Source organism: Lemur catta, chromosome 1 (assembly GCF_020740605.2).
Source record: "Lemur catta isolate mLemCat1 chromosome 1, mLemCat1.pri, whole genome shotgun sequence".
NCBI lineage: Eukaryota > Metazoa > Chordata > Mammalia > Primates > Lemuridae > Lemur > Lemur catta.
This window is the reverse complement of record NC_059128.1, coordinates 234631453-234658050: the sequence shown is the minus strand read 5'-3', so window position 1 is coordinate 234658050 and position 26598 is coordinate 234631453. Positions and strand designations below refer to the sequence as shown.

The 26598-nt window shown below is 35.2% G+C and overlaps 2 protein-coding genes across 3 annotated transcripts in view; one reads left to right on the top strand and one right to left on the bottom strand.

Annotated features, from left to right (window-relative positions):
- Positions 1–7395, bottom strand: part of CIP2A (cellular inhibitor of PP2A) — a 36448-nt gene extending 29053 nt beyond the window's left edge. For both annotated transcript variants that reach the window (XM_045540340.1, XM_045540341.1), the window contains exons 1-3: positions 7016–7395; positions 2849–2996; positions 578–690 (exon numbers count right to left, since the gene is read on the bottom strand). In XM_045540340.1, the coding sequence (XP_045396296.1) occupies positions 578–690; positions 2849–2996; positions 7016–7117 (363 nt within the window). In that variant the 5' untranslated portion in view covers positions 7118–7395. The remainder of the gene's footprint in view (positions 1–577; positions 691–2848; positions 2997–7015) is intronic.
- The window catches only part of DZIP3 (DAZ interacting zinc finger protein 3), an 86207-nt gene continuing 66874 nt past the window's right edge, over positions 7266–26598 (top strand). Inside the window, exons 1-4 of the mRNA XM_045540342.1 lie at positions 7266–7588; positions 20826–20928; positions 23244–23313; positions 25463–25618. Coding sequence (XP_045396298.1) covers positions 20897–20928; positions 23244–23313; positions 25463–25618 — 258 coding nt within the window. The 5' untranslated portion in view covers positions 7266–7588; positions 20826–20896. The remainder of the gene's footprint in view (positions 7589–20825; positions 20929–23243; positions 23314–25462; positions 25619–26598) is intronic.

Sequence of the window (26598 nt, the reverse complement as noted above, 5' to 3'; positions counted from 1 at the left end):
TTCACTTAATCATCTTAAACTTGAATGCAGATTGAAACACACACATATACTATCAATTCTAAGATATCTTTTTTTCACATTTTACCATTTCCAAAATGCATGTCAGTTTAATTGGTGATATTTTTCTTTCTTACAACTGATGACATTTTGGATTCAATGAAATAATGATGGGTATAAGAGCTTTCAATCTATGTGAAATAAGAGTATATCTATAGCTTTAATTTTTGTAGAATGTTTTCTCAACAGATTGAGACTAGATGCCATTCAAATTACAATTTTAATACAAATAGCTTACATTTCAAAACACAGACATCTGTGTTTATAAGTCAAAGCAGTTATAATGTAGATTTGTTTTTCTTCAATAATGGTGCTAGATGTGGGTAAGCTTTCCCTCTCTAGAAACATTTAAATAGTACGTGTGTGCAACCGGCTTTTAATGATAAGAACAGAGCCTGATTACATGGTATATAACAGAATATACACTACGTTAGTTTATAATGGATACTATCAATTTTGATCTGACATACGGAAAGGGGAACAGGTGTTAAGTGACAGCATACTATGGGGCCATGTATACCTGCAAAAACACCGAATTACTGTGGCAAGTGCTGCTCCGACAAACCACTCCTGCCAGCACACTATTCAGATTGTATGTATTCTGAAGACAGTCTCTGGTTTCATTGTCTACAGCTGCAAATTAAAATAAAATAGCTCAAAATACATCATTTTTATATATGGTCTTCATCGATGAAATAAAATAATATTTATTTCATATAATTTTATCATTTAAAAAATAAAGTATGATTTGGCTATTTATCAATATCTTCTAATCCAGTAGTTCAAATGATTTCTCTATGTGGAATATCAAATAAAAAACTTGCTTTATATATTTGTGGAAATTTTGCTATTAAAAAATTATCACTTCATGGTATATTTATACAAAGGCATACTATTCGGCTATAAAAAAGAATGAAATGTCATTTGAAGCAACATGGATAAAACTGGAAGTCATTATGTTAGGTGAAATAATCCAGACACACAAAGACAAATATCACGTGTATTCACTTACATGTGGGAGCTAAAAAAGTTGATCTCATAGAGGTGGAGAGTAGAATGACAGTAATTAGAGGCTGGGAAGGATGTAGGGGGGGTGTTCATGTGGGGAAGAGAGGATGGTTAACGGATACAAACATAAAGTCAGACAGAAGAAATAAGTTCTAATGTTGAATAGTAGAGTAGGGTAACTAGCATTAACAAAAATGTACTGTACATTTCAAAATAGTTAGAAGAGAGGATTTGAAATATTCTCAACACATAGAAATGATAAATTCATTGTGGTGATGGATATCCTAAATACCCTGACTTGATCATTACACCTTTTACACATGTAACAAAACATCACACATTTATGGTGTCATAAATATGTATGAATACTATGTATCAATAACAAAATAACAAATAAATAAAAAGATCATCTCTTCAATTTTTTATTTAAATCCAAAATGCCTCTAAAATACGTCTATTTTAATTAAAATATATATAATTTAAAAATAAATAAAAAGATTATGACTTTAAAACTTTCTAATATATTTAAATGTTGGAAGTGCCTGGAATTCTCATTTAAACTGGCAGTCTTTTTGGAAAGCAATTTAGTAATGGCTATAAAATTTTAAAATGATCTGGAAATTCCACCGAGAATTTATCCAACAGAAACACACTCATATTTGAGCAAAATGACATAAAATATTTATTGCACTATTGATTCTAATAGCAAAAACTTGAAAAAGAACATGAGTGTCCCCCATTAGGGGGATGGTTGAATAAATTATAGTACTATTTAAATATGGTACTAGGCAGTTACTAAAAAGATTACACAGAAAGAAACATCTAGTGTTCTGCAATACCACTGTGTTAAAATAATCTTAATAAAGATCTAAAATTATTTGTTATAGCATAGAAAAAGGTCTGGAAGGACATATATATCAAACCATTAAATGAGATTTTATCCCCAAAGGTAGAAATGATGAGGGTTGGTGGTAACAGTAAAGACTCTTCCCATTTTACTCTATATCTGTGCTGTCTAAATTGGTAGCCTCTAGGTCCCATGTAGCTATGTAAATTTAGATTAATAAAAATTAAAGATTCAGTTCTCCAGTCCACTACCCACAATTCAAGCGATTGACAGACCCCTGCAGCTAGAGGCTACTACGTTGTACAGCACAGATAAAAACATTACTACCACTGAAGAAAGTTCATTGTAAAATGCTGCTGTGTTAATACTTTTGGATTCCTAGGATATTTTTGTACTAAGGATATGGTAATTTTACAATCATGCACAGAAATAATCTCCCCCCAAAATTAGGGAAAAAAGTGACCATTACATGAACATTTAAAAACTAAAGATAAGAGAAAAAAATAAGAAAAACCAACAGCATTTTTACCCTTAGGTCTTAAGTTCAACGCAGTCTATCACAGAAAGATGATTCTTTGATTGGTAGCATGACTTTCTGATTGGTGTACTTAATGCTGGCATTATGTGTATGGGAGTTTTGTTTTTTAATTTAAAAGTAGTCCAGTATTTCCCAAAGTACATTCTTTTCTTCAGAAAACTGAACCTTTGATATGCTTCAGATTCTTTGATCCAGTAATTATAAGAAATACTGCATACAGTATTCCCTTCTTTGAAGAGATTCACACAATATACATCACCTCTGAGAGGTCCTGCAATGAAGAAATCTTTTGAATGTGACTCATTCTCCAAGAGAATTTACAACTAAATTTGCACTTTAATAAATATTAAATTCATACATCTCCCAAAAACTCAAAAAGAGAAAACTAAATGTACTACCTAGTTGAGACAGCAAACTGATAATACTTAAGATCAGTGAAGCACTTATGTTTGGGTCTTCAAGTAGCTCAACAAGGCAACTCAAGCATTCACTTGGTAATATCTGGTTTGATGTAAATAGTCGTGTGAGTTTCTGTCCTGAAATTACCTATAAAATAGTAAACAAAATGTGTTGGTTAAGATTTGGCAATTTTCATCTTTTCTCCATTTCAAATGAAAAACCTAGTTCTTCCAAAAATTCACACATGCTGTTACCTCTGCCTAGAAGATTATCTAATCCCTCCCTCACTAGCTAAAGCAATTATTTGGATCTCAGTTTAAATTCATTTCCTCTAGGACGCTTTTCCTAAACCTCTTACACCACCTAGGTTAGGTTTGCCTATAACACTATCCTATAGTATATTACATTTCTGTTTTACGAGTTAGTGAAGTTTGAGTATCTAGCAAGTTAGCCTTCACACTACACTGAACATGCCATGAAGACATAGACTACGTAAATCTGCACTCTATTACCAACATATTTATTTTACCAATGAATTCCAGTACACTCATTCCACCTACTTTGAGGGAAGAGAATGGAAAATAAAGTTCAAAGGATAGCTATGGGATTACTTCTTCCACTCTTTCCCAAAGATAATATGTGATCCCAGAAGTTAAGAGATTACAGAGAAGGAAGTTAAAAAAGAATCTTTTAAGTAGCCAGGCGAGGCACTAAAAAATTTTATTTTTGGTTATTCCATTTTTTACTCTTTTCTTATGATTTATAAACCACAAGGGGCGGGGAGGGGGGCAAGAGAAAGAGAGAAGGTAAAGCTGGAATTGAAGGCCATAACCAGTTGTCAGAAAGCATGAATTTTCAAAATGCTTTACAAATGTATTCATTATTAAGCATATCTTTTCTATAAAGATGGAAAAACCATTAGTTACTTTACAATAAGACTAAATCTGTTCTAAACATTTATTTGAAAAAATCAGACCTAAATGAATGCTTTAGCATCCCTCTCCTGTGGTCCCCTACCCTGGGACTGCGGACAGGTACCTGTTCGTGGCCTGTTAGGGACTGGGCTGTAGAGCTCTGCTGCCCCCCTCCCCCACTCCCCAGAAAAATTGTCTTCCATGAAACTTAGGAACCTGGGGCCACGGGGCAGGAGGTGAGCCGCTGGTGAAGCTTCATCTGTATTTACAGCCCCTCCCCTCGCTCACAAGGCCTCCTCCCCACAGCCCCACTCTGTGGAAAAATTTTCTTCTATGAAACCCAGTCCCTGGTGTCAAAAAGGTTGGGGACCGCTGTGCTAAGCTTTCCTTTCTGTATCCCTCTTTTATTCCCTCATCTACATGTCAGTTTTTCTTCTAAAGTGTTCCTGGTTGAGAGAGTTTTCACATTATTTATTCTCAAGGAATATGTGTTTTAACATTACTAAAGTCTCTAAGACTGAACAAATAAGTCCAAAGATGAAATTATAGACATTAGTAACAGATATTTTAGGGTAGGGAACCTTCTGAGCAATGCCCTTTTGCCTATTTCTAAATCTAGCCCTTTGGATGATTAAGACATTTTCTGTTTTAAACATGATTCCCCTGAGGACTGGATCTGTATCTCAGTAACATAAGTCCAACATGTAATAATTATTTAGTACAAGGCAAAATGAAAAACTGCTTTACAAATTTTCCCTTTATTCATATATACTCAACGTCTTAATGTAAAAATAATTTATTTTAATAATTATTAATTCTTATATAGCATTTACTCTGGCCTAGGAATTGATCTAGGTACTTTACATATGTTAACTCTTTCATCTTCATAATATAATAACTTTATAAGATAGGTACGACTATTTTGTTTTGCAGACAAGTGAATTGAGGCACACAGTGATGATAACGGAGCAAAACTGGGATTCATACCCAGGCAGCTTGGTTCCTGAATCCATGCTTTTAATCACTACACAAGATTAGTACTGTGAAATACCATCACCAAGAATCAGATCAGATCAGCTTTGCCAATCATAAAATACTCAAAGCCCTGGTTCTACAAGGGACTATAAAGACAAAGTATGGCAAAAGTATAGAAGAATGAATCACTTTCACAAGACACCCATCTCTCTTTGCATCCTCACATGTTGCTCTCATGAAGTATGCCTATTCACTATAAAAAAAACACAAATATTGCCCACCAAAATGGTTAAAATTAAGAAAGATGAAAACACCAAGGGTTGGTGTGGATGAATGATGGCAAATTTCATATATTGGTAGTGGGAGGGTAAAATGGTATAATCTTTCAGAAAATCGTTTAGCAGTTTCAACTAAAACTGAACACAAGCCTACCTTATGACCTAGCAATTCTACTCTGAGGTGTATAAAAGAAATGAGTGCATATATCCACAAAAAAATGTATGAACTGTTTATGACAGCTTTATTCATAATTCTACCCAGAAGTGGAAACAACCCAAATGCCCATAAACAGGAGGCCGTCAGATTCTATACAGCAATAAAAAAGAATGAAGTACTGGTATATATGCAACATATTGAGAGGAAGAAGGCAGACACAAAGAGTACATACTGTACAAGTCCACTTATCTGAAACTTATGTGAGGGACAATGATGAAACCCTATGGGGTGCTGGAAATGTTCTATATCATGATATAGGTGGTAGCTACTCAAGTGTCCGCATATGTTAAAACTATCAAGCTCTTCATTTACGATTAATGCACTTCATGCACTGTACGTATGTTACCTCTCAATAACAAAAAAATGTCCTTAGGAGTGGTAACCTCAACCTCTTCATACCTTCGTATCAATGGTAGAAGAGTTTTCTGTAAACCCCTTGAAAGTTTAGAAACACAGCATCAACCCCCAAATTTCTCTGAAGTCTCCCTCAAGTCACAATAACACTGCACTCAGATTCACAACCTGTTTATTCTCGTAGAGGTAATTCATGTTTCAGATCAGTATCTAAAATGCTTAAATCCTAATTTTTAAATAAAATAAATGGCTTTGCCTATTCTGTGGCTTCTGGAATTCACTTGCTACTGTTCTATCCTAACTGGGAAGCTAAATTTCCCAACCTTCTGTCCCACCTCCCCTCTTCCTAGAGCCTTCAGTAGGCACTCATCATCAGCAGGGAGCTGAACCTTGACACTCACTTGCCTTTACCAGTACAAATGAAAAAAAAAGGAAACAAATGTACTTAGGAGATGGGCACCTGAAGTACTAAGAAGAGGGACACCAGTGAAGATCAAGGAAACAAGGACTCCAGTTTTAATAAAGGTTGATGTTGCTGTATCATTGGAAATTATCTTTTCTCTGTAGTATTTTACAAGTCTTTGGTACATTAGCCTTTTATCACAGGGTTAATATAACAAAGAGAATATATAATTATGTTCAATTCTATGTGAACAGAGGAGAGCTTCAACAGAGAATTAAAATAAGCTTTAACTGAGCTTAATCATTTTTTTTATTAAACGAAGGTCAAGGTTAGTTTGAATTCCATGAAGGCATAACAACGGACAGCAGATTAAGAGCCTAAAACAAACAGAATAATCTAGATGCAAATCACTAGAACTAATATTAATAGAAAAAGTGAAAGCAATTCAGCATTCTAGAATCAAAACACTGGGAGCAATATATTTTGGTAAAGAAAAAAGATTATGCTTACTAGTAAGGGAGATTACTTTTTAATCAAAAATCGCTGAGATAATATTTTTCAAGTTCGAGTTTAACAACAGTTCAAATAAGAGAAGTAAGCAACAGGTTGAAGTATAAACTACCTAAGGGCGAAAACAAGCTTTAATCACGACTCCCTACCACCTCCGCCCCCGAGAATCGTTGTCTATTGAGGGAGCTTGGTTTCGACGGAAAAATCAAAACAAATAGCAAAGGAAGAGAAGATACGGCTCGGAGGTTTCTCCTTTACCTTCCCGAAACAGCCTAAATTTCCCAACCTTCCGTCCCACCTTCCCTCTTGCTAGAGCCGTCAGGAGGCGCTCATCCCTCTCGCTGCCGGGAGCTCAATCTTGACACTCACTCGCTTTCACCAGGACGAAAAGGCAGCTGAGGGAGCGACAGGCTGTCCTTTCTTCCCCACGCTGGGACCGCCACTGCCCGGCCTCACCGTGAACTAAGAATTACCAGGGAGCATTCCCATCTCGTCCCCGCATCCCACAGCCTCACCTCCAAGTGCCGCAAAAGCTGAGCAGCGTTCGCCTCTGACTTAACGGCTTTGTACTGACTGATGGTAATGAGCAAGGACTTCAAGCAGGCGGTAGAGTCCATCGAGACCGTCCGCAGGCCCCCAGAGACCACCACCTAGTCAGCTCGGGCTTCCGACTTTCTCCGCGCTTTTTTTGATTTTCGGCCCCACCCCCCTCGTTCCCAGAAGCTTCCGGTTCCGGTTGAGCTCCGGAAGCCCTAGGAACTCTGGGGAACTGCTCTGGAAACTGTCGGGGTGGGCCCGCGGTGGAGGTGCTCTGTAGGGCCCTGAGAGGAGACTGTGAGCTGACCCTCCGAGCCCCCTTATCGGAGAGGCCGCGAGGTTTCAGCTTGAGGATCCCGTGAAGACGGGAAATCTCGCGAGAAACGCTGTTCTGGCCCGACCCGTGGAGGGGCGGTTAGGCGCAAGAGGCTTCTTCCTCGTCTGTGCGCTCTATTCGTGTACTTCCTCGGCCCTCACGCTGGATGGCCGGTTATTCCTTTGTGCATCATCCTCTTCCTGAGAAATGGTCGCTTCCCCCTAGTCTAGACACGGTGAGATCTGAGGACGAGAATCTGGGCCCTAAGATGTTGAGGCGGCCTGGGAGGGGCCTCTTATTTAAATCTCTCGTACGTCCCCCTCCTTCTGCCCAGGAATGATTGTTTCTCAGAGTAAACCCGCGTCATTGGCGTTTGATGGCCCCGACGATAGTATTTGTCAAACTTACTCTAGAAGGCTACCTCAGGGTGACTCCTGGGCCAGGTGTTGCGCCGGAGGGTGTTCTCATTAGCGTCAGTTTTCGTAAGTGAAGGTGTCTTTCTATTTGGCATAACTGATTGTTTAATTCTCGGTATCCACGAAAATGGCACTATTTGCGTTTTTTGATCAGAGATGTATGTGCATGTGATGAAGTCACTCAGGTACCTGGTTCTGGAACTTTCTGCTTACTGTGTGCTGATGTCGAATAAAGCTTTAAAATGCAGGTTGTAGAAAATTGTAGGAATAGGGTACATGTCCATTTAATTACATCGTTCATTAGAAATTGTGTTTTGTCAAAGAACATATTTTTGCATCACTAAATGTTTTAAGGCAGGGTTTATCTTTTGTATTAAAAATTATTTTAAAATTAAATCTGAAAGCTTAAAATGTCTTAACCAATTGAGATATTCATGTAAAAATCTTTGGGTAGTTAATGTATTCATTCATGCTTTCAGTCATTTTATAAACAACTATGGGAAAGTATCCATTACTACATTGGTCCCCAACCTTTTTGGCACCAGGGACTGGTTTCATAGAAGACAATTTTTCCACAGACGGGTGCCTGGGGAGGTGGAGCCTAGGCTGTGATATGAGGGATGGGGAACGGCTATAGATACAGATGAAGCTTTGCTTGCTCACCTGCAAGTCACCTCCTGCTGTGAGGCCCAGTTCCTAAGTTTCATGGAAGACAGTTTTTCCACAGATGCCGGCGGGGGAGCTCAGGTGGTGATGTGCAGCCGGTTCCTAACACGCTGGGGACTCATACCGGGCCACAGTCTGGGGGTTGGGGACCGCAGCCCTACTGCTAAGGAACTGTAAGGGAAACATACTAGATAGTACTTTTGAAATTCACCACATAAATAAGAGGCACTGTGCAGTGATAGTAAAGAGTGGAACCAGGTTGCTTTTAATTCTCACTGCTTCAGTCTCTTCGTAAGGTAAAAATCTGGCCAAGAGTAGTACCTGTTTCATAAGATTGTCTATTGAATAAATCATTCAGAGTCTAAAACATGCTAGACACCTTTCTAGGCACTAGAGGTTTAATGAGTAAAACAAAATCCAACTGGACTGGAACTTATATTCTGGTAGGGAAACAATAAACAAGTAAGGAAAATTATATGTGGAGAAATGTAGAACAGAGTTATTGCTCAGGGGTTATTGCTCCAGAATACTGTTAGTAATTGGTAAGGGAAATGGGAAAGTCAGGGTAGACCTCAATGAAAAAGCAGCATTTGAGGAAATACTTCAAGGAGTTGAGAGAGCCATACTCTCTAGAGGGAAAGATTTCTAGATAGAGAAAATGGCAATGAAAGGCCCTGAAGTGGGTGTATGACAATGTGCCACAAACAGCAGGAGGCCAGGTGGCTGGCGTAGAGAGAACAAGGATGGAGGTAGTAGTAGCATGAGGCCATATAAGGTCTTAGAGACAGTTATAAAATGAATTAATCCAGAAGAATCAACTGTTGCCTGGCATAATTAAGTTCTTGGTGTTAGTTACAGTCATTGGCAAATGCAGTGATAAGAGTTTGGTAGTGTGATTTTCACTTATAATGACAGGTGTGTCATCATCATCTCTAAGTAAAGCTCTAAATTGCCTGCTGTTTAAGTGGCATCTCTCTTCCAAATTTTGCATTTAAAAATAAGCAGTCATGCAAATTTTGCATTCTCTTCTGTATTCATTTTAATATCAAATAATGATTCTCATAAAACCTTTACTAAAATTGATGTAAGTTTAGTAAGATGTATTGGGTTTGTAGCTGAAGTCCTGACATCTTTAATCAGAGATACTTGCATATACTAATTTAAGAAACACAGAGCCATATTTTTAGGCTCTAAAAAGAGAGAAGAAAAGGAGGAAGAGATGAGGCTGGGTCCAGATGACTGAAGGCTTTTTTTTTTTTTTTTCATTTTGCCATTCACAGCTGCAAATTTTATTAATGCCTAAAAAATATATCTTTTTTCTTTTTTTCTGGCTACAAAGAGCCTTGAAGTTGGACTCCATCGTGAATTCAGTGGTGATCTCTGGTTTTAAAGTGGGCCGTGATCTAGTCAGGTTTGTATTTTAGACTGATTACTCTGGCAGCTGCAAGGCCATGATTTTGAGGGAGATAAGACCAGAAGTAGGGAGACTAATCTCCTAGAGTCTTTCCAAAGCATAACTGGGATAATTGAGATGGAGATGAAATAGAGGTGACCAATTTGAGAAATATATGAGGTAAAATAGGCAGAACTAGGTGACTGTGAATGTGAGGAGTGAGGAGAAGGATGAGTCTAGATGGGATTCCTAGTTTCTAGGTTGAATGATTGAGGAGCTATAGATGCTGCTGAGGTCATCAATAGAAAGTATTTAGGGTGTATTTTATGTTCAATGAAATTTTAAATAGTTTGTCATATAGTCTTATACTATTCTCATTAAGTTTATTCCTGGGTATTATATAATTTTTGTGAGTAGGTTCTCTTTTTTTCTTATAAATTTTTAGTTTGTTATTGCTACTCAAAAGATTCTGATTTTTGGTACATCTTTAATCCAGCTTGTTGACTAAAATCTCTTATTAACTCTCATAGAGTTTTATGTATTTAGACTTTCTACCTATATATCTGCAAATCATTGTCTCTTTCAATATTTGTTGTCTTATATTGTCACATTAGTGTAATCTCTAAAATATGGAAAGTCATGTTAATACTGAACTTCTTTATTACTTAATTTAATGAGAATGACCCGTATTTTAACACTTAGTATAATTTGTGCTATTAGCTTGTGATAAATATTCTTTATCATGTTTAGGAGATTGCCCTTCATGTCTGTTTTAGTCTAAAAATAAATCTAAAAATTATCAAATGTTCACATTTACATATTTTATATGTATTTTATATTCCCCTTTAAAATGATAACAATGGATTATCTTGCTTTTTGTTCTTGGGATAATAATACTTAACACTTATTGAGCATTTGCCACATGCCAAGTGCTGTTCTAAAGACTCTATTTACCTACCTAATCTTTATAACAACTTCATACTGTAGATACTATTATGATCTCCACTGTACAGATGAAGAAACTTAAGACAGAAAAGTAAAGTAATTTTCCCAGGGTCCCACAGGTAGTAGTAACAAACTCTATATTTGCTATGCTGCAGGTTTTGATTTGCTGACATTTTATTTAGGATTTTATAATCTATGTTCACAAATGAGAATTTTCAATAATTTTTTTCTTCTCTCATTTCAAATTTGGGTGCTATGTCACCTTTGAAAAGTAAATTGGAAGTGTTTCATCTTCTTTTATGCTATGGAATAATGAGAATCACATAGAAATTATCTGATCTTTGTAGGCTGTATACAACTGGCCCATAAAATCATTAAGCTTGATAGCTTATTTAATGGTAGATCTTCAGCAAATATTTGAATTTCTATTATAGTTATGGATCTGATAATTTTTTCTACCTCTCACTGTGTTAATTTTGGAAATAGAAATTTTTTAGCATGAAAATTTATTGATTTAAAGTTGAATTCATTATTCTAATAAATCTATTAATCTCTTTGTAGTTTTAAATTTTCATTCTAATGCTGTTTTTTTCTTTGGCTTCCTAGAAGTTTGTACATTTTATTCAACTTTCTAAGAACCAACTTTCATTTTATTCATTTTCATTTTTCTTTGAGTTCCAAATCAATAATTTTGCTTTTGTCTTTATTCCATCCATATACATACATGTTTTATTTATTTTGGTCTTTTTGTAGTTTTTTAAAAGTTGAAGGCTTAGTATATTTCAATACTGTATTTTTTTATAAAAAACATTTATTTTATGCCCCAAATTTTTTAAAACACAGTAGCTAAAGAGAACATCTGCATTTCTCTTTTTTTAATAAAGGTATAATCATTTTAACCAGCCAGTTAAATACATTTGTATAATGCTAATAGTCATTCATTCAGCAAATATTTACTGAGTGCCAGGTCTTTTTCAAGTAGATTAGAGTCTGTTAATAATACGTACAAACCAGAATAAGTGCTATTAAGAGAAATAAAGAATGCTGTAGGAGCACATGATATTTTTTAGGATAAAATATTAATTATCCTTAATTCTTCAAGGATTGGCATAAAACCCCTGTTCTTTGTAAATTTTTGTTACTGTGTGTACTTTGTATTTGGCTTAGGTATTTCCCGTAATTTATAGTTCAGGAAACAGTGTTAAAGGAAGTAAACCACACTTGCTCAGGATCTTATAACTCAAGTTTAGGGATTTCTAGCTCTTTTATTCTTCTGGAAAAACCTAAAAAGAACATATTGTCTTCAATATGACAATTGAATATTTAATATTAAATATTTAATCTTTTATAACCAGAGTTTAAGTCATATTGAGTCAGTCTAAATGAAGACGTGAATTCTAGTTTTGACAGAACTGCAGAGTTTATAGAATACTGAATGTTGTAATATGGGAATTATACTCATAGGGATATGAACATGGCTAATTGTTCATTCTTTCATCTTGTGTATATTTAATGAATACTTGAGTTCTATGTACATTTCTAGGTTCTGGAGATTCATTGATAAATCAAGTAGACATAAATTTCTGCTCAAGTTGTTTTTCTTTTAATGGAGAATATAGACAGTAGATAAGACATAATAGGCAAATATATGAATGTTAATAATGAGTGTTATACAGTGAAAAAAGAGAAGAGGAATAGGAAATATCAAAGTTGAGATACGGTGTTGCAATTTTGGATAAGGTAGAGTGTTCATTGGTTTTTGCTAGATAACAAATCACCTCAAAACTCAGTGGTTGAACCCATGAGCATTTATTTCTTGTCCGCGGGTCTGTGGCTGACTGCAGGTAGTCTTGTCGAGGCCTGACTTGGCTGGGTGGCTTTGCTTCAGCCATTTTGTGAGGAGGGGCAGATATCTAGATCTCAGTTGAGCTTATGTTGAGATGTCTACTGGACATCTGAGAGAGGATGAGTAGGCTATTGAATTTATTATTGGTAGTTAAAGGAGAGGTCAAGGCTGGATGGAGATAGACATGTAAAGCCTTGAAGCTAGATGATATTGGAGTAAGTATGGATAGAAAAGACATATCTAAGGGTTGAACCTCAGGGTACTTCAGTATTTAGAGGTTGGATAGGAACTTGCACAAGAGACAGAAGTAGCTGCCAGAGGACACAGGTGTTATCTTGATTCCATGGTCATCTGCAGGGAACATTATTACATGTAGCATATAGGCTGCCTTTTCTAAAGAAGGGCTTTAGATTGGCAGAGATGACATTTTTAATGTATACATGGGCTTCTTTACTTCTGCCTTCAGAGGCCTTGAGGTGTGCAGAGGGTGAGTGACTTCATTATTTAAATCAATACTGAGTGCTTAAAGTACACCAGGTACTATTCTAGGCACTGAGTATGTGGCAGAGGGATTAAAACAAATTTCTCTACTTTGTGGGCCTTACATTCTGTTTGGGGCATGAGGCCAAATCTAAAACTAGGGGATTATTCAGTAGGCATAAACAGCAGGTAGAACAAAAGTTTCATCGGCCCAGGTTCCAAAGATTCAAGGGAGAGAAATCCAGCAGTAGAAAATTGGCAGAGCTCTAGGCACGGGGTCATTTAAATACCATGTTCTCACTATAGCTAAAACAACTCAATACTAATATTAAACTGATTTTACCCCTTATGCAGAGCCAGAAAACAAAGTATATATAATTAGTGTCAGCTCCCATTTTTTATTGTTACCTTTATCACAAAACCAAAAAACCTAAAAAAAATTTTCCCTTTACAATTATTATCATTCCCAGTCTTTTCCCAACTATCAAGTATTAAAATTCCCCTAATCTCTAAATGATTTGCCAAACCATAAAATAACTTTCACTTTTTAAACAATTCCTGATTTTTCTTTCTGTACATTTCACAGAATTCAACTCTAGATTAAGATTACAAGATTTGGATAATTTGGATAAATGTTTTTTTCCCCCATTTTCACATTTTATTTCATATCCCAGAATCAGAATGTTGCCCTGTCTTTTTTTTTTTTTTTTAAACACAAGAACTATCCATCGTTTCTGAATCCGATTTTCTAGATAAGATGAAAATGATATATTTTTATTTTTAAGTTAAGGTACAGTAATCATAACTGCTATTTCTTAAAGACCTGCCTGCCTGCCTGTTTTGTGCAGATGAAGGTCCTTTGCGTATCTGATTTTAAAATTTTTGGTCTTTCAGAAAATAGATACTCTTAGGTTCATGAAATGGATAGATATCTTTTTCCTGAATTAAAACATGAAGCTGTTTTCTAAGACAGTGGTGTCCAAAATGGAGTATGCACATTTCAGGGGATATGTGAAATTGTCTATTGAGGTGTGGGAACGAATATTAAAACTTTTTTTTTACTTTTATCTCATTCTTTTTTATTTTATATTAGAGTAATATCTGCATATAATTAATTTGATATTCATATATTTTCAATATATTCTGATTTTTTACTGCTTTAGGGATATACTATCAAAAGAGTTTTAGAGACTTCTAAAAATCTTTAACTTTGAAAGATCATTTAGACAGGCATGAATTATTGTTCAATTCATTGTTCATTTCAGCACTGCATATAGTGTCTGGCACCTAATAGTTCTGAATTGTTTTGTTGAATGAAAAACTCTTAGCAAAAACTATTTTCATTCATTTATTTTTATAAGAGCAGGGTCTCTCTGTTGCCCAGGCTGGAGTGCAGTGGCATGATCATAGCTCACTGCAGCCTCAAAATCTCAGGCTTAAGCAATCTTCCTGCCTCAGCCTCCCTAGTAGCTAGGACTACAGGCACATACCATCACATCTGGTTAATTTTTAGAAATTTGTGTGTAGAGACAGGGTCTTTCTGTGTTGCCCAGGCTGGTCTTGAACTCCTAGCCTCAAGTGATCTTCCCATCCCAGCCTCCCAAAGTTCTGGGATTACAGGCATGAGCCACTGCACCCAGCCTTTTAGCAAAAGCTAATGTTACTAGCCTACTATGAAATATTAAGCTGGTATGATTAATTACTTTTACAGTATTATTTGCTAACCAATAAGGTCATGTAAATAGTTTTGTTCCTGAGTGTGTCTGTGTATATAATCTAGTCCAGTTTATAACTGTACACTGAGCTTATATAAAGTCAAATATGGCACTAGAAGTAATGAGACATAGTGGAAAGAACATGGAATTGGCAGTTGATGAAATTTGGGCATGAATTCCTACTTTTACTGATTTTTTTAACTATGGAGAACTCTCCAAGCCTTAATTTTTTAATTTTTAAAATAAATTACAGTAATGTTTATCTTTCAGAGTGTGTGAGGATCAGATGTTTATTCAGTGTACATCAGCATATAGCCTAAAGCTTGGCACATAGGAGCTGATGAAAATTAATCTTATTTTCAATGAAACCAAAGTTAATAACTTAGTTTTATATGAAAGGAGACTTTCACAACTAAAAGCTTGCTCTACCTTCTCACTTACATCCTTTTACAAATGTATGCCTTTTAGAGATAACAGTGAGCAACCAGTTTTCTTACATGGGTGGAGCAAGTTGGAAGTGGATAGGATAGGATAGGATAGGATAGGATAGGATAGGATAGGATAGGATAGGATAGGATAGGATTGGTGGTGGGGGAGAGCCAAGTACACAGCAGTGTCCTCCATTCATTGGTTGATTATCATCTCTATATGTGTCATGTCTCAATGTTCTCCTTTCTTTTGCCATTATTATCTTACAAATGTTATGACAACATATTTTTAAATTGCTGAAAATATTCCACTTTTGTAGAATGTGTTCAGGGATAGCATACGCCTCTTCCAGTGATTTCTAGCTACATTTCTGAACCATGTGGTTTTAGCATTGCTACCTGTAAATACCTGAAACTAATGGACAGTTGATATCTGGATGTTTTTTCAGGTAAATCCTAACATGCATATTCATGATAGGTACATTCTAACTATTAAAAGCAAATTAATATATATTTTATAAGTTTGCCTGTGTAAGTCCAAAAGTAACTGAATAGATCTAAATAGAATTAAAAACCTGCTTTTCATAAGATGCTAATTTTGCTTTAGGCAAACGTGTTTTCTATATTGGAAGATTTGTAACAAGGGGGAAGTGGGTATACATTGCTTCCTGGTTTAAGCTGCCAGATAGTGCTAACAATGATCTTTGCAAAGGTAAGAGCTGAGATGGACAGTGATCTTTACAGCAGAAAATATCTTCATGTTCTCATAACTTTTACCAAGATTTTTCAACCATCATCCATCAGTCCTGGAGGTTACCTAAGGCAACTATGTATTTATTCTTGGGGGAAGCAAATAATGTTTTAGCCACTCATGTTTAGGTATGTTTATTTTGTAGCCTTACCAGGAAGTTAAACAAAAAAGATGGAAGAAATTAATAGTGAACTAGAAAGCCAAGTAATCATGTTGTTCATTGTCATCAGTGCTCATACAAAATAATGGTGTGCTCTGTTATTCTTTAAATCTAATTGAATGGCCTTAGCCACTTTTGTCTACCTGGAGCTTACTAACATATGAGAAATAAAGAACTTCAGGGTACTGGAGCCACAGAACACTTGTGAAATGGATTGAATGCTTCCTCCCCGCCACCCCCCTTCATTTCTTGAAATCCTAACCCCCAATGTGAAGGAATTAGGAGGTGAGGTGGGACCTTTAGGAGGGAAATTAGGTCGTGAGAGTGGAGCCCTCATGAGGAAATTAGAAGAAAAGTGAATTAATTTTGCTACAAACCTGAACAGTTAAATGATAATCATGATAATGAAGATGGTGGTAATAGGAACACTTATATAGTGCTTACTATGTGCCAGATGTACTGTTCTATTACATGTTTTAAGTATTTAATTTTCACAAAAACCTATGAAGTAGATACCACTATTATCCCCACTGTTCAGATGAGGAATCTGAGGCACAGAGAAGGTTTATTAATTTCACATAAGGTTGCATAGCTACTGTGTGTCAACAAAGGCCTATATACCATTGGAGAGTTATTCCAAAGTTTCTGTGCTGTTAATCTACTATGTAGCTTCTCAACTTATTTGGACATTCATGGAAATTTAAATGAGCTACTTATGCCATTTTTCTTTGTTGTAGACAAATGTGGTGGTGTTTGTGTTTGTATAATACATGCTGTGTAATGTCAGAATGGTCTTATTTTTCTTCACCCAATCTGTTCTATGTCCACTTAATTAGGCTTCTTATCTTAACCCATTCCTAAAGATCAGTGATTCTTAACCCAACCCAGGGCAATTTTGTGCCCCAGAGGATATTTGGCACATCTGGAGACATCTTTGATTGCCACAATAGGGGCTGGTAGGGATTGTGGGGGTGGGGGTGGGGGGGTTGCTACTAGCATCTAGTGAGCAGAGGCCAGGGATGCTATGAAACATCCTAAAAATGTATAGGACAACTTCCCATAACAAAGAATTATCCACTCCAGAATGTTAATACTGCCAAGATTGAGAAACCCTGAGGGCATAAGTAACAACTTCTCTCCTGGAAAACACCAACTACATTACTTTGTTTTTAAGGTAGTAGCATTGAGAAAAGTGTGGGTGTTATTTTTATTGTTTTCCATACTAACTTTTAATTTATTTACTTGGCATTGTGTAATCTGTAAGTGCTGGAGTTGACAAGCCTGGAAAATTCTTGGGACATCCACCCACACATTGAAATGTAAATTTGCTGGCAAATTGGAGCCTCTAACTTGGTCAGGTTACTTAGTCAAAATGAAACATTTAAGAGCATTTTTATAAAAAGTGTGCCTATATACAGTTTAGGGAAGTGACAATAGTGCCACAAGTTAAATGTTTAAAGGAATGATTAAATAATTATAAATAAGAGCTGTGCCTGTTTTAATGTGAATAAACACAGCTTTAAAAATGGAAACACAAAACACCTTTGCAACTAAAAAAAAGTGTGTTATAATTTCAGTAAATAAGAGGGAAAATAGGAGCTGAGAGCTCAGATATAGGCATAATAAGAAAGGCATGCTGGTGATTATCAAGATATGGATGGCAATACCTTATTTTTCAACCAGTAAAACTCAGCCTGCAGATAAGATCATTCTGATTGGTGGATTAAGGTGTGCTGTAAATTGACACTGAACTTTAGCTTACCACCAGCTCAAACAATGAGAATTTAAATAGATTTCTGTAGAAAAGCAGTCCCTCAGTACCAGGAACTCAGAGAAAATTTTGTTTCCTGCTGACAGGGAAGGTCTATTGAAATAAATATACCAGGGGAAACTAGACTCATCCATTTTGCTGTGTTAACTCTGACTTTAAAGGTTTCCTCTGGCCTCTTCTACAATGGTAAGAACCTTTGGATTATTTTAGAAGCACAGTGGTAAAATTTTAGGTTGGCTACTTCCTTTCGGTTGCTAGGCAGTTGCGCCTGCCTTCCTCCCCAACAGGCTGTCAAGTGCTACTGCTGCTGCTATTGCCGGTGGTGTTTGCCACACATACCTGCTTAGCTCCTGGGAAATGGTGGGATTGATGATCCTCTATCCTCAAAAACCTTCCATCACAGAGATTCATCTCAGGTTGTATTTTAAGAGCTGAAAAAGAAAGCCACTACCCTTTCTTAACTGTTAATTTGGGATCCAAATATCTTCGGATTTATTAATTAATGTTTAATCCTTTTCTTTTTCAAGCTGAACAATGAACGGCTTAGCAGAGGCCTTCCATCCTCTCTATATTGTCACCAGAGGATTTTCCTCCCTTGTTTTCATCCTCGCTGTGATCTCTGCAAACAGCTACTGACCAAAGAAGAGCTTATCAGAGGGGGAGGTCTCCATGTCTGAGCTTTTATACATTCTGGAAATGACGGAATTGCTTTGTCTAGAAAAGGCATACGTTTGTATTCTCTGGCTATGAAATAATGCCTTAACAATAATGTTACTTTTTATTAAAATAACCTGGGTGGTTTATAGACACCATAAAAGAAAAATAGCTTGATCATAATCCTAAAATTCTCAAAGCTGTGCCCTTTTCTGTATAGCTTTATTAAAGAGATGAAGCAGATCTATGAAAGACTGACAAGGTTTATCCAACCTCTCTGCTTCATTATTAGCTGTAGGTTCTATTTTTCATCAGTATTTGAACAGAGGATACAAATTTAAGTATGACTTTGCTGATGGCTTTGCTTACTGAATTTTTAAAATGAATAAAACTATAAAATAAAATAATTCATCCAGAAGTACTGAATTCTACATAAGTGAGTTTTCAAACTGACAGCAAGAAGTGTTTTTTGGTTAAGGATGGGCAAGAAATTAAGAGGTGTTAGAAAGCTCTGTTTTAAATGAGAAAGTTTAGAAAGAAGTCTTTGTGTGTGTATTTGTGTCTCTGTGTGTCTGTGTATCTTTATCTTTGCATTTGTGTTTCAATTAAGAAGTATCAGCATCAAATTGTTGGAGAAATACTCCTGTCTCTCAAGACTTTCTATATTACATAGAGTTGGTGTGAATCAAATATAGAATATTGGTACATAATAATCATAATTAGGAATACTTGTTTTATAGATGATCCTCACAGGACTTCTTTTATCCCTTATACCAGAGCGAAGTTGCCCCCTCCTCTGTTCTGAGGTTACTAATGAGAAGATACTCAGACCTCAAGGCTTAGGAGGGCCAGGTCTTGCAGTTACTTTTTTTTTTCTCTTTGTGTTAAATTGCCTTTTTAGAGTGTTCAATGTCATTAGAACAATGTTTCTTTGAATAAATACAATCTGAATTCTTAATGTTGACTTATAATTGATCTTGCAAAATATATTTTCTTGATTTGGGAATTGAATTGATTTGGGAAAGGCTGAATTGCCTTTTAGTTATGGGCCTGCAAAAGCTATACCGATCTAATCTATGAGTGTGTATTAATTATGCTATTAGGGAAACTGGCTACTCAGTTACTAAGACAAATAAGTGGCCCAGAGACAACAAATGAGAAACTTTATTCCGTCTTAGTGCTTGGCAGGAAGGCAATCTAGGTCTGTTTTATATGCCATTGCTGCCACTTTCTTTTCTTTTTCCTCAGCATTTCTTCCTTTGCCCAAGAGTACCTAGCAGCAGTTTACATATGCGTGCTCTAACCTTCTCTGGGCTTAGAGTGGGATCAGAAAGAGAAGCTATCCTAGCAGAGGAAGATCCAATGGTACCAATTTTAGAAGAGTTGTTTTTGGAATAGTTAAATAAAGGGCTGTATAAATTAATAGACATACTGATGATACTTTAGCCCCCTTTGTTTTAATTTGTTCCTTCAGTACTTTTTTTTTCAGAAAACATTCATGACATCCATTGATATTTGAATCAGAGTGTGTAAGTGTATTTTACATCCCACCTCTCCTGTTTTATGGAGATATAGAATCATGATATTGGAAAAAAGTGGCCGCCTGTTATTTCTAGACTAAAATGAAACAAAACAATTAGTGCTATCAAGATTGTGTTAAGCAGGAACTCACATACCTCTATGGAAAGTAAACTAGTCCAGACCCTTTGGGAAGCCATTTAATAATATGCACCAAGAAGCTTTAAATGTTTTTGTCTTTTGACCTACTAATTCTACTTTTGAGAGTTTATTTTGAGGAAATAATCGTAAATAAGGAAAAAGCTTTATGGACAATGATGTTTATCATGGAAGTAATTGTTTATAATGAAAAAAATGAGAAATTAAACATCCAATTATAAGGAAATGGTCAAGGAAACCCCAATCAACCAACTCTTATATAGCCATTGAGAATGTTTACTAGGAAGATAAAATAACATGAAAGATGTTTTTGATATAACATTCAGTGGTAAAAAAGGTGGGGTAAAACATTTGCTATTTGATATGATTACAAATTGGTAAAATATACCTATACTTGGAAAAAAAAGTATATTAAAGTTGGTGGTGATTATGTTTGGATGGTGAAGCTATGTGATTCATTATCTTTTAGAACATTTTCAAAGTTTTCTTTAATGATCTTGTGCTGTTTTTACAGTGGAGAGAAAGAATGTAACTTTTCTACATTCCAATTAAATATTATTTTCCTTACAGCTTTGAACAGCAGTAGTAAAAATCAGTTTGCAACTACTAGCATACGATTTTTGTAAAGGAACCTGTGCAACATGGATTCTGTACCAGAAGAATTTTTTGTAAGGTAAGAGATAGATTGACAAAAACCAACTGCAATTGTTATATTCCAAAGACATGTCATTTGTCTTTTCCAATAACCTTGGAAAGCTAGTATGAATGAGATACTCTTATGCTTCAAGAAAATTTGACAAATTTGATTAGTGGGGAATGTAGACTGGGTAAAATCTAATTTTTAGAAAAGTTCACTAGAGATTACATCTTGGCTAAAGAACTAAGAATTGAAAAATGTGCTACACCTTGCTGCTCTTGGAACATTCTCATCAAAATAGTGTTTTATCATTTAACAAGCACTTACATAGAGTTACTACTTACTATGTGTGAGGCATTGCTTTTAACGTTTTCACAAATGTTAGTTCATATAAACCTCATAAGAACTCTGTGAATTGGATACTGTTATTATCCCCATTTTATAGAGGGTAACTTAAGCAGAAGACCCTGCTGAGTGGTTCATTTGGTCCCAATGCAAACGACAGTCTATTCCCTCCAACCAGCACAAGTTCAGCCTGCCTCTACCTCTCTCATGTAATACTAAACAGCAGGTTAGTGTTGGGTATCTCCCTCCCATCTTTAACTGCCTCATATATGAGCCGTATGACCTATGAATTTATTTTACAAGCATTTACTGATTTGGTGCTTAGGAAATAAAGAGTTAGACAAAATTTGTATACTTACAGAGTGCTTATAATATAGTAGGAAGATATATAAAAAGTAATTATATCTTTAGGCAAATTATATAAGTATTATATTAGAGATGCTGTGGCTGTACATAGGAAGGAACAATAATTATTGGCTGGGGACTGAATGAGTTTCCACAAAGTGACGTTTGAATTGATCTTTAAAGGATGAGAAGCATTTTGCTGGGTGTGGAAGCAAGGGAGAATGGAAGGTTGTTTGGCTGAGGAAACAGCAAGAAAAAATACTTAAGAAAAATTTGGGGGGAGGATTTTTACTGTGTTGCTAAGAGGTTTAGCTTTATTTTGTACAGAGGTAGAGGTGAGGATTATTTGGGGTTACACACAAAAATTGGTTACAGAGCCTGTAGAAATATAGCAGCTCACGTGACACTTTTGATTCAGAAGATGTAAAGTAGGTTTTGGGAATCTGGATGTTTCAAAAGCCTTACAGTTGATTTTAACGTGCATCTGAGATTGAGAACTATTGGGTTAAATGGAGTTAGCCAGTAGACTATACATTTTAGAACATTTTATACTCTTTCTCAAACCTGTGAAAATACTGCTGCAATATTTTTCATTCCTTGATAACACATAGATGTTCCTTATGTTTTTTTATGGAGTAGGACTTGGAAGTGGAGGAAAAGACAATTGATAGGTTTGCCTTTACCATGATACTTTAAAGAGCACTGAGAATCATATTGTGAAATGTTTATATGTATAAATCATCTTTTGTTGAAATTTTCACTAGAAGTCTGAAAATTGGATAATACTCTACTGTTTCTCTGTCCCAGTTTCCTTTGGCAAAATCAGTTAGCATATAGTAGATGATAAATGGTTGTCTATCAAATGAATACATAAATGTAAAGTAAAATAGGATAATATTTATAAGGTGCAAATCTGAGTAAATCAATATAAATTTCTCACCTCAGTTTTATTTCTGCTAGTGTATAGAATTAAGATTATATAAATAATATGTGATCCTGTATTATGGTCCCTGTTTCTCATGGTTCTGTATGTAGACAAAAGCAATTTTATAAATACATTTTTCAGTTAAGTATATAACACTGCAAATATGTTCACATTTCAAGCCAATGTTAAAAGCAAACCCTGTCAAGTTATTTTTTACCAAAATAATTAATAATTTCTAAATATGATATTCTCCCTCAATTTAAAAAAATATTTTGGAAAACTGGACAATTGTAAGTCCAGGAGTCGCAAACATTAAAAATGATCTATGTAAGATCTTTTCGTAACCTATATTTTCATAAACATACACACATGTACATGCAAACATGCACACATATGAAACACTAACCTTTTCAAGGACCTTTTTTTTTCTCTTGAGACAGTGCTAGGAGGTTAATTTTTTCGCATTATTTTGGTCTTTGTGTGTCTATTAAAGATAGAGAGTTCTTTACATCAGCTTGCTGTTTTCTTTATCACCATCCGGTAAGAGCATGGCCTAATTTCTTTTCTTTAACTTGAGTCCCTAAAGAGATGGCACCTACCACTATTATCAATCTTTGATATGTACTTCTGAAACTTCAGACAAGTATTAAATTGTTAGATTCTTTACTACCACAATTTAATTATGTTCTTTGTGAGAAGATGCTGTGAATACACCTTTCTTTTTCATTTAAAATAGGGATCCTGCTGTGGAGGAACAGAGGAAAGAGGAAACTGAGAATAAGCTGGAAAAGTCATCTGGTCAACTAGTAAGAAAAAATTTAATTTTCATTAACTTTTAGTTAATAATGACTTTGTATGAGAATGCCTGGTAAATCTAGTCAGTTTAATTGTCTGTTAAAATGTTTTAGGTGAGTCTACTTTGCTATCTACCTTAATAAGTAAAATAGTCATAATTAACTTTTGCTTTGATGATTGATGCTTTATCTCAAAGTTATCATTTTAAACACCAATCCTCACCATAACTTTAGTGGAAAATTGAATTGACTTGCCCAGAAACATCCCAACAATCAGTTTTAAGAAATCTCTCATTGGTCTTTTGAAGGAAAAATTCAAACAAAGAAAGAAAACTACCCATGTAATAGATATAAGGAAAACACATGTACATACAGAATTTTATTTAATAAGGTTTACTGAGTTGTTTCTGAAGTTAAATTTTTTAATTTTTTATTATCTTTACTGTTAGAACTTCTAGGTCTAAATGAAAGAGAATAACTCTGAATTATACATAAATATGAGGCTTTTATTGCCTATGACAATATGCTTTATGGTAGGTTAAAATATTTATATGAATACCATATGTCCTTATATTTAATGAAAGATTGATGAAGAGGTATTTGTTAGATTCTTGTTCATGCAATTTTTACCTTCCACCTAGATTTATATTAATATAATGGTTGATGCCCACTTATTAATAAAGTTTGCAAAGGTTATAAAGTAACTTAGGAGGAGAAAATATATAAACATAAAATAGCCACAGTATTGACCTGCATAAGTTTATCACTGTAAAAAAAGGTGCAGAAGAAATACACTACACACAGATTTACACAGGGTTGTACAGTTGAGCAAAGGCAAGAACCAAGGGACTAGATCCAGAAAAAACAATTCTAGATACAGAACTGGAAAACCAAGGAGGGTGGATGCTTTGACCAGAATTTAGTTTAGATGTTAAATCAATTTTGCAAAAATGGATCGAGCATCAAATATTTTGACAAACAACTTAAAGAATTAAAATTGTATTTATAAGATAAAAATATTTAATAGGTGTGAAGCTTAATTTTTTTATGCCATAATCTTGCTTGTGTATAAATTTGTTAATTAGTATCAGATGATTCTGCAGTGACTTTTGACTAGAATTGACTTTTAGTTTCAGATATATGCACTACTGATAGTGGTCATTCTTTATGAGAGTTTTTCTAGTTACTTTGTGGGACTTTTTTAAAAACTTTTTGAAAAAATTCAAATCTACAGAAAAGTTACAAACCTATAGTATAATGAATAGTATGGTGAACACGCTTCACGGAGATTTAGTAAACAGTTTACATTTTCTAATGTGTATAATCTTCATATATGAATTACTATAAAATGTAAGGTATATTTGTTAGATATATATGGGGATGGAGGTATTTTAATTTAACACTCAAATCCAGAAGGGGCGATTAGGGACTTCATTGGTTCCTAGTCATTTTTCTGCATAGTTCCAGGTCTGTTAGAGACCTGGCATTGAAGAGTCACCCCACACCAGGGCATTTTCAGTGACTCTGTGTGCCCTTTGCAATAAGAAGCTGTTGGTTCTGATTTGCGGAGGTCAACAGCAACATAATCATATTCCTCAAGTTTCAACATGGTATGAGAACTATGGTATTTTGTTAAGGTTTGAAGGAAAGCTATCATTCATTTGTTCTAGGCTCTTTATCCATCTCTGTTTCCCACCAGTTTTTTTACAACTAATGTTAGTAGACAATCCAGCAGGTCTTGACTGTATAGTTATGAATTAACCATTACATCTGTAAGAATCAGTTCTTGAATTCCCAAGATTATTACTATTTACTCAGCTCTGACTGAATTTAGATAACGAGAGCCATTCTATTTTACTGTTTACAACTCTTATTCATTTCAATTTGCTGTTAGTTTAGTAGCTAAAGCATCAGTCACATAATGTAAAAAGCACTCTTAGATATAGTTTTCATATTATGTAGAATAATCTATGTATTATTGTAAGTTCCTGACAGTACAGAGAACATTTATTATTCTTACTTGGATATCTATAGTTCTGTCACAGTGATCTACATATAGCAGGCTCTTTGTTCCTTTTTAATATTTTGACTGGTTTTAGTATTAGAGTAAGTGATAATATGTATAATTGTATATATTTTTAATGAATAATGTGTCTTCTAGGACAAACAGGAAAAGGACATGCCTATTGATCTTGTCCCTGTTAACCTACTATTAGAAGTGAAGAAGTTATTAAATGCAATTAGTACTCTACCCAAAGGTGTGGTTCCTCATATTAAGAAGTTCTTACAAGAAGATTTTTCCTTCCAAACTATGCAGGTAATATCATAATCTGTTCTTTAAGGCAGAAATACAGCTCTCTGTATGTGGCTTTTTTTTTTTTTTAAACCATACAGCATAGCTAAGGTCTAGAAATCTCATCTCCTAAAGGGATTTGGTGTCAACCTTGAATATATACTTTTTTTAATTAAATAAATAGAATTAGTTGGTGCTATCCTTTCAAGTACAATGGTAGGCATGTGGGTTAGTAGCTTGTAAGCTGTTAACTATAAGGTCTAGTGTTTATTCCACTTGTACTAATAGATGCCACTCTGGGACAGGGGACTGCTTTTGGTTTTCTAATTTGTAAAATGTTGACATATTTTTCAAAATTAATATCTAAAACTTTTTGATTTATGAGTGAAATAAATATTCTAGAGACTATATTATAGACTTCCATTTTATATTTATATGATTTTGATATTAATATATATCAAATAGGTTTTGATAATTTTCAGCATAGGAAGGGTATCATTTCTTAATGGCATTTTCTAAAGTTAAAGAAAATGAGGCCAGGCACGGTGGCTCACGCCTGTAATCCTAGCACTCTGGGAGGCCGAGGCAGGTGGATTGCTTGAGGTCAGGAGTTTGAGACTAGCCTCAGCAAGAGCGAGACCCCATCTCTACTAAAAATAAAAATAAATTATCTGGCCAACTAAAATATATATAGAAAAAAAATAAGCCGGGCATGGTGGCGCATGCCTGTAGTCCCAGCTACTGGGGAAGCTGAGGCAGTAGGATCGCTTAAACCCAGGAGTTTGAGGTTGCTGTGAGCTAGGCTGATGCCACGGCACTCACTCTAGCCTGGGCAACACGGTGAGACTCTGTCTCAAAAAAAAAAAAAAAAAGAAAGAAAATGATCTACTCTTTTCTTTGTGACAATTAACTGGGGGGGGGGAGGGGAGCACAACATTGTAGGTATCTTGAAAAGGCCACATTTGCGTTATTCTTTGAAAGAATAAATCATTAATTATTTCCAT